Source organism: Oncorhynchus gorbuscha, linkage group LG04 (assembly GCF_021184085.1).
Source record: "Oncorhynchus gorbuscha isolate QuinsamMale2020 ecotype Even-year linkage group LG04, OgorEven_v1.0, whole genome shotgun sequence".
Classification (NCBI taxonomy): domain Eukaryota; kingdom Metazoa; phylum Chordata; class Actinopteri; order Salmoniformes; family Salmonidae; genus Oncorhynchus; species Oncorhynchus gorbuscha.
The window spans coordinates 83,094,148-83,107,798 of NC_060176.1; the positions used below are offsets into that span (position 1 = coordinate 83,094,148).

At 44.6% G+C, this 13,651-nt stretch overlaps 1 protein-coding gene across 2 annotated transcripts in view; it reads right to left on the minus strand.

Moving 5' to 3' along the window:
• The window catches only part of parp8 (poly (ADP-ribose) polymerase family, member 8), a 108,007-nt gene that overhangs the window by 3,135 nt on the left and 91,221 nt on the right, over positions 1–13,651 (minus strand). For both annotated transcript variants that reach the window (XM_046348214.1, XM_046348215.1), the window contains exons 23-26: positions 10,250–10,319; positions 6,061–6,134; positions 5,879–5,948; positions 167–251 (exon numbers count right to left, since the gene is read on the minus strand). In XM_046348214.1, the coding sequence (XP_046204170.1) occupies positions 167–251; positions 5,879–5,948; positions 6,061–6,134; positions 10,250–10,319 (299 nt within the window). The remainder of the gene's footprint in view (positions 1–166; positions 252–5,878; positions 5,949–6,060; positions 6,135–10,249; positions 10,320–13,651) is intronic.

The following is a 13,651-nucleotide window of genomic DNA, read 5'->3' on the forward strand; positions in this document are numbered from 1 at the left end:
AAGAAGAAGTGTGTACAGCTGTGGTCGTATACTTACACGAAGAAGAAGTGTGTACAGCTGTGGTCGTATACTTATTTATTCATTCACCTTTATTTAACCAAGTTGAGAACAAGTTCTCATTTACAATTGCGACCTGGCCAAGATAAAGCAAAGCAGTTCGACTTACACGAAGAAGAAGCGTGTACAGACGTGGTCGGTGTTTGGGACGACCCAGATGTCTCCATGTTTGTGCAGGTCAGGGGACGTGATGACTGGAAGAGACACAGAAGGACACAAACATATATATTTACATTTAGTTCACATATATGTCATCAGTTAATACATCTCCATTGTTGTTCTTTGGTTGCTTCAGCCCAGGGTTTCCACTAGCTTCCACAGCCACAAAGTCACATTCCACAGCCACAAAGTCAGATTCAACAGCCACAAAGTCAGATCCCACAACCACAAAGTCAGATTCCACAGCCACAAAGTCAGATCTCACAGCCACAAAGTCAGATTCCACAGCCACAAAGTCAGATTCCACAGCCACAAAGTCAGATTCCACAGCCACAAAGTCAGATTCCACAGCCACAAAGTCAGATTCCACAGCCACAAAGTCAGATTCCACAGCCACAAAGTCAGATTCCACAGCCACAATGTCAGATCCCACAGCCACAAAGTCAGATCCCACAGCCACAAAGTCAGATTCCACAGCCACAAAGTCAGATTCCACAGCCACAAAGTCAGATTCCACAGCCACAAAGTCAGATTCCACAGCCACAAAGTCAGATTCCACAGCCACAAAGTCAGATTCCACAGCCACAAAGTCAGATTCAACAGCCACAAAGTAAGATTCCACAGCCACAAAGTCAGATTCCACAGCCACAAAGTCAAAACTGGCACCCATTGCTTTTTGATCTTTCAGGTTAGAGTTAAGCGTAAATATTAGCAGTGTGGTTAAGGTTAGGTTTAGTTTTGGAATCAAATTTTAAGTAGATCCATTTAAGAAATATGTGTGGATTTATGACTTTGTCAAATCAAATACAAGCCCTTAACCAACAATGCAGTTTTAAGAAAAATATTTACTAAATAAACCAAAGTTAAAAAAATGTATAAAAGAGCAACAATAAAATAACAATAATGAGGCTATATACAGGGTATTACGGTACAGAGTCAATGTGGAGGCTATATACAGGATATTACGGTACAGAGTCAATGTGGAGGCTATATACAGGGTATTACGGTACAGAGTCAATGTGGAGGCTATATACAGGGTATTACGGTACAGAGTCAATGTGGAGGCTATATACAGGGTATTACGGTACAGAGTCAATGTGGAGGCTATATACAGGGTATTACGGTACAGAGTCAATGTGGAGGCTATATACAGGGTATTACGGTACAGAGTCAATGTGGAGGCTATATACAGGGTATTACGGTACAGAGTCAATGTGGAGGCTATATACAGGGTGTTACGGTACAGAGTCAATGTGGAGGCTATATACAGGGGGTACTGGTACAGAGTCAATGTGGAGGCTATATACAGGGGGTATCGGTACCGAGTCAATGTGGAGGATATATACAGGGGGTACCGGTACCGAGTCAATGTGGAGGCTATATACAGGGGGTACCGGTACCGAGTCAATGTGGAGGCTATATACAGGGGGTACTGGTACAGAGTCAATGTGGAGGCTTTATACAGGGGGTACCGGTACAGAGTCAATGTGGAGGCTATATACAGGGGGTACGGTACAGAGTCAATGTGGAGGCTCTATACAGGGGGTACCAGTACAGAGTCAATGTGGAGGCTATATACAGGGGGTACCGGTACAGAGTCAAAGTGGAGGCTATATATGAGGGGTACCGGTACAGAGTCAATGTGGAGGCTATATACAGGGGGTCTCATCGTTGGTGATCAGGCCTACAGAGTCAACATAATGATGGGAGGCTATATACAGGGGGTACCAGTACAGAGTCAATGTGGAGGCTATATACAGGGGGATACCGGTACCGAGTCAATGTGGAGGCTATATACAGGGGGTACCGGTACAGAGTCAATGTGGAGGCTATATACAGGGGGTACCAGTACAGAGTCAATGTGTTCTCAGGCTATATACAGGGGGAACCAGTACAGAGTCAATGTGGAGGCTATATACAGGGGGTACCAGTACAGAGTCAATGTGGAGGCTATATACAGGGGGTACCAGTACAGAGTCAATGTGGAGGCTATATACAGGGGGTTACCTTAGTGTTCAGAGTCAATGTGGAGGCTATATACAGGGGGTACCTGGGTCACAGAGTCAATGTGGAGGCTATATACAGGGTCAGTACCGGTACAGAGTCAATGTGGAGGCTATATACAGGGGGTACCGGTACAGAGTCAATGTGGAGGCTATATACAGGGGTACCGGTACAGAGTCAATGTGGAGGCTATATACAGGGGGTACCGGTACAGAGTCAATGTGGAGGCTATATACAGGGGGTACCGGTACCGAGTCAATGTGGAGGCTATATACAGGGGTTACTGGTACAGAGTCAATGTGGAGGCTATATACAGGGGGTACCAGTACAGAGTCAATGTGGAGGCTATATACAGGGGGTACCAGTACAGAGTCAATGTGGAGGCTATTGATGAAACAGGGGGTACCAGTACAGAGTCAATGTGGAGGCTATATACAGGGGGTACCAGTACAGAGTCAATGTGGAGGCTATATACAGGGGTTTTGCTTGTACCAAAACAGAGTCAATGTGGAGGCTATATAGGGCAGGGGGTACCGGTACAGAGTCAATGTGGAGGCTATATACAGGGTATTACGGTACAGAGTCAATGTGGAGGCTATATACAGGGTATTACGGTACAGAGTCAATGTGTGGGGGTACAGGTTAGTCAAGGTAAGCGAGGTAATATGTACATGGAGGTAGAGATAGATAGATAGATAGATAGAAAGATAGATAAAGATAATAAATTGTGAGTAGCAGCAGCACAAAATGGGGGGGTGGACAATGCAAATAGTCCGGGTAGCCATTTGATTAGCTGTTCAGCAGTCTTAGAAGCTGTTAAGAAGCCTTTTGTTAAGACGCCTTTTAAGAAGCCTCTTGGACCTAAACTTGGCGCCCCAGTACCGCTTGCCGTGCGGTAACAGAAAGAACAGTCTATGACTACAGTGGCTGGAGTCTTTGGCAATTTTTAGGGCCTTCCTCTGACACCGCCTGTTATAGAGGTCCTGGATGGCAGGAAGCTTGGCCCCAGAGATGTACTGGGCTGTATGCACTACCCTCTGTAGTGCCTTGCGGTCGGAGCAGTTGCAACCAGTTAGGATTCTCTAGATGGTGCAGCTGAGGACTCATGCCAAATCTTTTCAGTCTCCTGAGAGGGAATAGGCGTTGTTATGCCCTCTTCAAAACTGTCTTGGCGTGGTTGGACAATGTCAGTTTGTTTGTGATGTGGACACCAAGGAACTTGAAGTCCTCTTTTTCCTGTAGTCCAAGATCATATCCTTTGTCTTGTTGAGGGAGAGGTTGTTGTCCTGGCATCACACTGCCAGGTCTCTGACCTTCTCCCGATAGGCTGTCTCATCGTTGTCGTGATCAGGCCTACCACCATTGTGTCATCAGCAAACATAATGATGGTGTTGGAGTCGTGCGTGGTCAGTCAGTCATGGGTGAACAGGGAGTACAGAAGGGAACTAAGCACGCACCCCTGAAGGGCCCCCGTGTTGAGGATCAACGTGGCGGATGTGTTGTAACCTACCCTTACCAGCCCATCAGGAAGTCCAGGATCCAGATGCAGAGGAAGGTGTTTCGTCCCAGGATCCTTAGCTTAGTGATGAGCTTTGAGGGCATTACGGTGTTGAACGCTGAGCTGTAGTCAATGAATAGCATTCTCACATAGGTGTTCTGTCTGTCCAGGTGGGAAAGGGCAGTGTGGAGTGCAATAGAGATTGCGTCATCTGTGGATCGGTTGGGGCGGTATGCAAATTGGAGTGGGTCTAGGATTTCTGGGATAATGGTGTTGATGTGAGCCATTACCAGCCTTTCAAAGCTCTTCATGAATACAGACGTGAATGCTACAGGTCAGTCGTCATTTAGGCAGGTTACCTTAGTGTTCTTGAGCACAGGGACTATGGTGGTCTGCTTGAAACATGTAGGTATTACAGACTGGGTCAGGGAGAGGTTGAAAATGTCAGTGAAGACATTTGCCAGTTGGTCAGTGCATGCTCAGAGTACACATCCTGGTAATCCGTCTGGCCCTGCGGCTTTGTGAATGTTGACCTCACAAAAGGTCATACTCACATCGGTTACGGAGAGCGTGATACACAGTCATCCAGAACAGCTGGTACTCTCATTCATGCTTCAGTGTTGCTTGCCTCGACGCACACATAGAAATAATTTAGCTGGTCTGGTAGGCTCGTGTCACTGGGCAGCTCGTGAATGGGCTTCCCTTGGTAGTCTGTAATCTTCGTCCTGTACTATCGCTTTGCCTGTTTGATGGTTCGTCGGAGGGCATAGCGGGATTTCTTATAAGTGTCAGGGTTAAAGTCCCGTTCAATGAAAGCGGCATCTCTAGCCTTTAGCTCGGTGCCGACGTTGCCTGTAATCCATGGGTTCTGGTTGGGGTATATACGTATGGTCACTGTGGGGACGACATCATCGATGCATTTATTGATGAAACCAATGACTGATGTGGTATACTCCTCAATGCCATCAGATGAAATCCCGGAACATTTTCCAGTCTGTGCTAGCAAAAACAGTCCTGTAGCATAGCATCTGCATCATCTGACTACTTCTGTATTAGGCGAGTCACTGGTACTTCCTGCTTTAGTTTTTGCTTGTAAAGCAAAAACCAGGAGGATAGAATTATGGTCAGATTTCCCAAATGGAGGGCGAGGGAGAGCTTCGAATGCGTCTCTGTGGGTAGAGGTGGTCTAGAGTTTTTTTCTCCCTCTGGTTGCACATGTAACATGCTGGTAGAAATTAGGTAAAAGCGGATTTAAGTTTGAACTGGACTGTGTGTTTAAGTTTGTCTGCATTAAAGTCCCCGGACACTACGAGCACCACTTCTGGGTGAGCATTTTCTCGTTTGCTTATGGTGGAATACAGCTCGTTGAGTGAGGTCTTAGTGCCAGCATCGGTTTGTGGTGGTAAATAGACAGCTATGAAAAATATAGATGAAAACTCTCTTGGTAAATAGTGTAGTCTACAGCTTATCATGTGATACTCTACCTCAGCCAAGCAAAACCTTGAGACTTCCTTAATATTACATTTTGTGCACCAGCTGTTATTTACAAATAGACACAGACCACCACCCCTTGTCTTACCGGAGGCAGCTGTTCTATCTTTCTGATTCATGGAAAACCCAGCCAACTGTATATTATCCTTGTTGCCGTTCAGCCACGACTCAGTGAAACATAAAATATTATTGTTTTTAATGTCCCTTTGGTAGGATAGTCTTGAACGGAGCTCAGACAGTTTATTCTCCAATGATTGCACGTTGGCCAATATGATAGATGGTAGAGGTGGGTTACCCACTCACTGACGATATTCTCACAAGGCACCCGTATCTGCGTCCCCTGTATCGGCATCTGTTCTTAATGCTTATGACAGGGATTTGGGCCTGGTCCAGTGTCAGCAGTATGTCATTCGTGTCCGACTCGTTAAAGAAAAAAGTTTGAGTTGTGTAATCGCTGTTCTAATATCCAGAAGCTCATTTCGGTGATAAGAGATGATGGCAGACACATTATGTACAAAAATAAGTTACAAACAATGCACAAAAAAAAGAAAAAGAAATAGCACAATTGATTAGGAGCCCTTTAAAACGGCAGCCATCTTTGTCCGGCGCCATTCTCATAGGAGTATAGAAGTTGGTGACGACCCCAGCCCAGAGCACATACATACGTACCTTCACATAAGGCTATGCACTTTAGGTTCCGACTTTGCAAAAACTGGGGCTGCTGTCCTTTCTTTGTTGACTGCAAAAGGACACATCTCTAGTGAATAAAAATGTTAATTTCCCACAGAATATTCCATTTTTACCCTTGTTTCATCAACACCTTGCAAAAGTGTAAATGTCCTCATGCTAACCTGCAAATGTAAGTTGGTCTTGTTTGTCGCAGTTTGGTCCTTTGAAGCAACCTTCTGTTGCTTTTTGTTCATCCCTGAATGGAGAGAAAGATCAATGTTAGAAATGACCATGAGCATGAAATATTTTGTCTATTTAAACAACTATTACGTTTTAAATAGACGGAATGATAATTCCTCCAAAACAACTATTACGTTTTAAATAGACGGAATGATAATTCCTCCAAAACAACTATTACGTTTTAAATAGACGGAATGATAATTCCTCCAAAACAACTATTACGTTTTAAATAGACGGAATGATAATTCCTCCAAAACAACTATTACATTTTAAATAGACTTAATGATAATTCCTCCAAAACAACTATTACGTTTTAAATAGACGGAATGATAATTCCTCCAAAACAACTATTACAACTATTACGTTTTAAATAGACGGAATGATAATTCCTCCAAAACAACTATTACGTTTTAAATAGACTTAATGATAATTCCTCCAAAACAACTATTACGTTTTAAATAGACGGAATGATAATTCCTCCAAAACAACTATTACGTTTTAAATAGACGGAATGATAATTCCTCCAAAACAACTATTACATTTTAAATAGACTTAATGATAATTCCTCCAAAACAACTATTACGTTTTAAATAGACGGAATGATAATTCCTCCAAAACAACTATTACATTTTAAATAGACTTAATGATAATTCCTCCAAAACAACTATTACGTTTTAAATAGACGGAATGATAATTCCTCCAAAACAACTATTACGTTTTAAATAGACGGAATGATAATTCCTCCAAAACAACTATTACGTTTTAAATAGACGGAATGATAATTCCTCCAAAACAACTATTATGTTTTAAATAGACGGAATGATAATTCCTCCAAAACAACTATTACGTTTTAAATAGACGGAATGATAATTCCTCCAAAACAACTATTACGTTTTAAATAGACGGAATGATAATTCCTCCAAAACAACTATTACGTTTTAAATAGACAGAATGGTAATTCATCTAAAACAGGGATCTAACTCCTCTACATCCACAATGGGCAGCAGACCTCCTTATTGATAGAGATCATGATACCTCACATCTCAAAATAGGGCTAATTATTGTTCGATCCCTCACTTCCAAGGCAATTATAGTCAATTAACTAATCACTGATCATAATCTTGATGTGATTGGCCTGACTGAAACATGGCTTAAGCCTGATGAATTTACTGTGTTAAATGAGGCCTCTCCTCCTGGTTACACTAGTGACCATATCCCCCACGCCTCCTGCATAGACGGAGGTGTTGCTAACATTTACAATAGCAAATTTAAATTTTGACCCCAAGAAAATGACTGTGTTGTCATCTTTTGAGCTTCTAGTCATGAAATCTATGCAGCCTACTCAATCACTTTTTATAGCTACTGGGCCGTATACAGCGTTCCTCACTGAGTTCCATGAATTCCTATCTGACCTTGTAGTCATAGCAGATAATATTCTAATCCATGGTGACTTTAATATTCACATGGAAAAGTCCACAGACCCACTCCAAAAGGCTTTTGGAGCCACCATCGACTCAGTGGGTTTTGTCCAACATGTCTCCGGACCTACTCACTGCCACAGTCATACTCTGGACCTAGTGTTGTCCCGAGGAATAAATGTTGTGGAACTTCTTTGAGGAAAAGATCATGATAATTAGAAAGCAAATTACGGACTGCGTAAATCTGCGTATTCCTCCAAATATCATTTGTCCTGAGTCTGCACAACTCTGCCAGGACCTAAGATCAAATGGAGAGACTCAAGTTTTTTAATCCTATATCTATTGACACTTTCATGAACATAGCCATGGCTTCTAAACCTTCAAGCTGCATACTGGACCCTATTGCAACTAAACTGCTGAAAGAGCTGCTTCCTGTACTTGGCCCTCCTAAGTTTCGGTGTTCCTCAAGGTTCTGTTTTAGGACCACTATTGTTTTTACTATATATTTTACCTGTTGGGGATGTCATTCGGAAACATAATGTTAACTTTCACTACTATGCAGATGATACACAGCTGTACATTTCAATGAAACATGGTGAAGCCCCAAAATTGCCCTCCCTGGAAGCCTGTGTTTTAGACATAAGGAAGGGGATGGCGGAAAATGTTTTACTTTTAAACTCGGACAAAACAGAGATGATAGTTCTAGGTCCCAAGAAACAAAGAGATCTTCTGTTGGATCTGACAATTCATCTTAATGGTTGTACAGTCGTCTAAAATAAAACTGAAGGACCTCGGCGTTACTCTGGAACCTAATTTCTCTTTTGACGAACATATCATTAATATTTAAAGGACAGATTTTTTCCATCTTTGTAACATTGCAAAAATCAGAAACGCTTTGTCCGAAAATGATGCTGAAAAACGAATCCATGCTTTTGTCACTTCTAGATTAGACTACTGCAATGCTCTGCTTTCCGGCTACTCGGATAAAGCACTAAATAAACTTCAGTTAGTGCTAAACACGGCTGCTAGAATCTTGACTAAAACCCCAAAATTTGATCATATTACTCCAGTGCTAGCTTCTCTACACTGGATTCCTGTTAAGGCAAGGGCTGATTTCAAGGTTTTACTGCTAACCTACAGAGCATTACATGGGCTTGCTCCTACCTATCTCTCCGATTTGGTCCTGCCGTACATACCTTAAACATACGCTACGGTCACAAGATGCCGTCCTCCTTATTGTCCCTAGAATTCCTAAGAAAACAGCTGGATGCAGGGCTTTCTCCTATAGAGCTCCATTTTTATGGAATGGTTTGCCTATCCATGTGAGCGACGCAAACTCGGTCTCGACCTTTAAGTCTTTATTGAAGACTCATCTCTTCAGTAGGTCCAATGATTGAGTGTAGTCTGGCCCAGGGATATAAACGTGCCCGACAAGGCACTGGAGAGACGAACAGCCCTGTCTCTGCCAGGCCATTTCCACTTTCTCCACTGGAATTCTTAGCCTCAAACCCTATTACAGGGGCTGAATCACTGGCTTACTGGTGCTCTTCCATGCCGTCCCTAGGAGGGGTGCGTCACTTGAGTGGGTTGATTTCACTAACGTGATCTTCCTGTCCGGGTTGGCACCCCCTCAGGTTTGTGCCATGGGGAAGATCTTTGTGGACTATACTCGGCCTTGTCTCAGGGTAGTAAGTTGGTGGTTTGAGGATATCCCTCTAGTGGTGTGGGGGCTGTGCTTTTGCAGAGTGGGTGGGGTTATATCCCGCATGTTTGGGCCTGTCCGGGGGTATCATCGGATGGGGCCACAGTGTCACCTGACCCCTCCTGTCTCAGCCTCCAGTATTTATGCTGCAGTAGTTTATGTGTCGGGGGGCTCGGGTCAGTCTGTAATATCTGGAGTATTTCTCCTGTCCTATCCGGTGTCCTGTGTGAATTTAAGTATGCTCTCTCTAATTCTCTCTTTCTCTCTTTCTTTCTCTCTCTCGGAGGACCTGAGTTTTAGGACTATGCCTCAGGAATACCTGGCCTGATGACTCCTTGCTGTCCCCAGTCCACCTGGTCGTGCTGCTGCTCCAGTTTCAACTGTTCTGCCTGCAACTATGGAACCCTGACCTGTTCACCGGGTATCACCTTGTCCCAGACCAGCAGTTTTCGACTCTTTCTCTCTACTGCCTGTACCTGTTGTCTCGAACTCTGAATGATCAGCTATGAAAATCCAACTGACATTTACTCCTGAGGTGCTGACCTGTTGCACCCTCTACAACCACTGTGATTATTATTATTTGACCCTGCTGGTCATCTATGAACATTTGAACATCTTGGCCATGTTCTGTTATAATCTCCACCCGGCACAGCCAGAAGAGGATTGGCCACCCCTCATAGCCTGGTTCCTCTCTAGGTTTCTTCCTAGGTTCTGACCTTTCTAGGGAGTTTTTCCTAGCCACCGTGCTTCTACACCTGCATTGCTTGCTGTTTGGGGTTTTAGGCTGGGTTTCTGTACAGCACTTTGAGATATCAGCTGATGTAAAAAAGGGCTTTATAAATACATTTAATTGAAATAGACAGCACGGCATTCAAAACAACCATTACATTTTAAAGAGACAGAACGGTAATTCATCAAAAACAACCATTTGTTGTCCCTTCTCAAAGTTACCAAGAGAACGGGTCATTAACCCCTGACCTAATGCTGTTGCTCCAGCCGAGACTTAGATACCTGAGTAACCAAAGGATATGCTTGACATTGGGCTGAGATAGATTCCACTCCCGTAGATGGCGCCATGGAGCTGCAGACAGAGAGATACAATTACCAAAATATTAGAGGCCTTTAAAGTGGAACTGACAGCGTCTTAGCAACAATAAATCTGATTAAAATCTATTCAAAAATACACCCAGGAAGAATATGCTGCCTTTTTTTGTATTCTGAGAAGCACTTAAATATGGTGATTTTCATACAATCATACAATCATAGAATCATAGAATGTTTGGGAATGACATAGAGTAATGCATTTGTGAGAATTCTATAGCAATATAGAATGGGAAAGCGGCCTTGCGTTTGGACAATTAATAGACACTACAGGAAATCAAACCCAATTAAAAAACATGTCAGTCTTGTCCGGGACCAGACACAGACTGAGACGCCATAGCCAATCAGAGCTACAGTAGGCCTTTGTGCAAATAAGCCATTTTCTACACTGGCCTGTCATCATTCATTTTGAACTGGACTGTGTTTACAGACAGTAGGGCCTGTCATCATTCATTTTGAACTGGACTGTGTTTACAGGCAGTAGGGCCTGCCATCATTCACCTTGAACTGGACTGTGTGTTTACAGGCAGTAGGGCCTGTCATCATTCACTTTGAACTGGACTGTGTGTTTACAGGCAGTAGGGCCTGTCATCATTCACTATGAACTGGACTGTGTGTTTACAGGCAGTAGGGCCTGTCATCATTCACTATGAACTGGACTGTGTGTTTACAGGCAGTAGGGCCTGTCATCATTCACTATGAACTGAACTGTGTGTTTACAGGCAGTAGGGCCTGCCATCATTCACTATGAACTGGACTGTGTGTTTACAGGCAGTAGGGCCTGTCATCATTCACTATGAACTGGACTGTGTGTTTACAGGCAGTAGGGCCTGTCATCATTCACTATGAACTGGACTGTGTGTTTACAGGCAGTAGGGCCTGTCATCATTCACTATGAACTGGACTGTGTGTTTACAGGCAGTAGGGCCTGTCATCATTCACTATGAACTGAACTGTGTGTTTACAGACAGTAGGGCCTGCCATTATTCACTATGAACTGGACTGTGTGTTTACAGGCAGTAGGGCCTGTCATCATTCACTATGAACTGGACTGTGTGTTTACAGACAGTAGGGCCTGTCATCATTCACTATGAACTGGACTGTGTGTTTACAGGCAGTAGGGCCTGTCATCATTCACTATGAACTGAACTGTGTGTTTACAGACAGTAGGGCCTGCCATTATTCACTATGAACTGGACTGTGTGTTTACAGGCAGTAGGGCCTGCCATCATTCACCTTGAACTGGACTGTGTTTTACAGACAGTAGGGCATCATTCACTATGAACTGACTTGAGATCATTACAGGCATAGGGCCTTCATCATTCACTAAACTGGACTGTGAATGGATTTCATCAGTCAAAACTGGACTGTAAAACAGGCAGTAGGGCCTCCATCATTCACTATTTGGACTGTTGTTTACAGTCCTAGGGCCTGATCATTCACTATGAACTGGACTGTGTTTTCAGGCAGTAGGGCCTGTCATCATTCACTATGAACTGGAACAGACAGTAGGGCAATCATTCACTAAACTGGACTGTGTGTTTACAGGCAGTAGGGCCTGTCATCATTCACTTTGAACTGGACTGTGTTAAGTAGCAACAGTGTGACTTGAGATCATTAGAATACATTCACAAACCTGTCCACCTGAATGGATTTCTGTCAAAATGTGCACTGACAAAGGATTTGGGAACTTTACAGTCCTATTGATCATACAACCATGAACAGGTAGGATTTCTCCTGCTCAACAACAACAACAACAACATAAACAACTAATGCTAGCCAGAGCGAGATGAGCTAAACTCTAACGAGGGAACACTAGATAAACCCTCTCAAACCTGTCCAGCTCGTTGGCTGTCAAAATTGCACTGACAAAGGATGTGGGAATAGTAGCCTGCTCGCCCTGTTGCAGCTTGCCTGCCAATGACCGCCTGTCTCCACCCACGTTTTGACTACTGAATGGGAACGTGCCTGCCAATGACCGCCTGTCTCCACCCACGTTTTGACTACTGAATGGGAACATGCCTGCCAATGACCGCCTGTCTCAACCCACGTTTTGACTACTGAATGGGAACGTGCCTGCCAATGACCGCCTGTCTCAACCCACGTTTTGACTACTGAATGGGAACGTGCCTGCCAATGACCGCCTGTCTCCACCCACGTTTTGACTACTGAATGGGAACGTGCCTGCCAATGACCGCCTGTCTCCACCCACGTTTTGACTACTGAATGGGAACGTGCCTGCCAATGACCGCCTGTCTCAACCCACGTTTTGACTACTGAATGGGAACGTGCCTGCCAATGACCGCCTGTCTCCACCCACGTTTTGACTACTGAATGGGAACGTGCCTGCCAATGACCGCCTGTCTCAACCCACGTTTTGACTACTGAATGGGAACGTGCCTGCCAATGACCGCCTGTCTCAACCCACGTTTTGACTACTGAATGGGAACGTGCCTGCCAATGACCGCCTGTCTCCACCCACGTTTTGACTACTGAATGGGAACGTGCCTGCCAATGACCGCCTGTCTCAACCCACGTTTTGACTACTGAATGGGAACGTGCCTGCCAATGACCGCCTGTCTCAACCCACGTTTTGACTACTGAATGGGAACGTGCCTGCCAATGACCGCCTGTCTCAACCCACGTTTTGACTACTGAATGGGAACGTGCCTGCCAATGACCGCCTGTCTCCACCCACGTTTTGACTACTGAATGGGAACGTGCCTGCCAATGACCGCCTGTCTCAACCCACGTTTTGACTACTGAATGGGAACGTGCCTGCCAATGACCGCCTGTCTCCACCCACGTTTTGACTACTGAATGGGAACGTGCCTGCCAATGACCGCCTGTCTCAACCCACGTTTTGACTACTGAATGGGAACGTGCCTGCCAATGACCGCCTGTCTCAACCCACGTTTTGACTACTGAATGGGAACGTGCCTGCCAATGACCGCCTGTCTCCACCCACGTTTTGACTACTGAATGGGAACGTGCCTGCCAATGACCGCCTGTCTCCACCCACGTTTTGACTACTGAATGGGAACGTGCCTGCCAATGACCGCCTGTCTCAACCCACGTTTTGACTACTGAATGGGAACGTGCCTGCCAATGACCGCCTGTCTCACCCACGTTTTGACTACTGAATGGGAACGTGCCTGCCAATGACCGCCTGTCTCACCCACGTTTTGACTACTGAATGGGAACGTGCCTGCCAATGACCGCCTGTCTCAACCCACGTTTTGACTACTGAATGGGAACGTGCCTGCCAATGACCGCCTGTCTCCACCCACGTTTTGACTACTGAATGGGAAC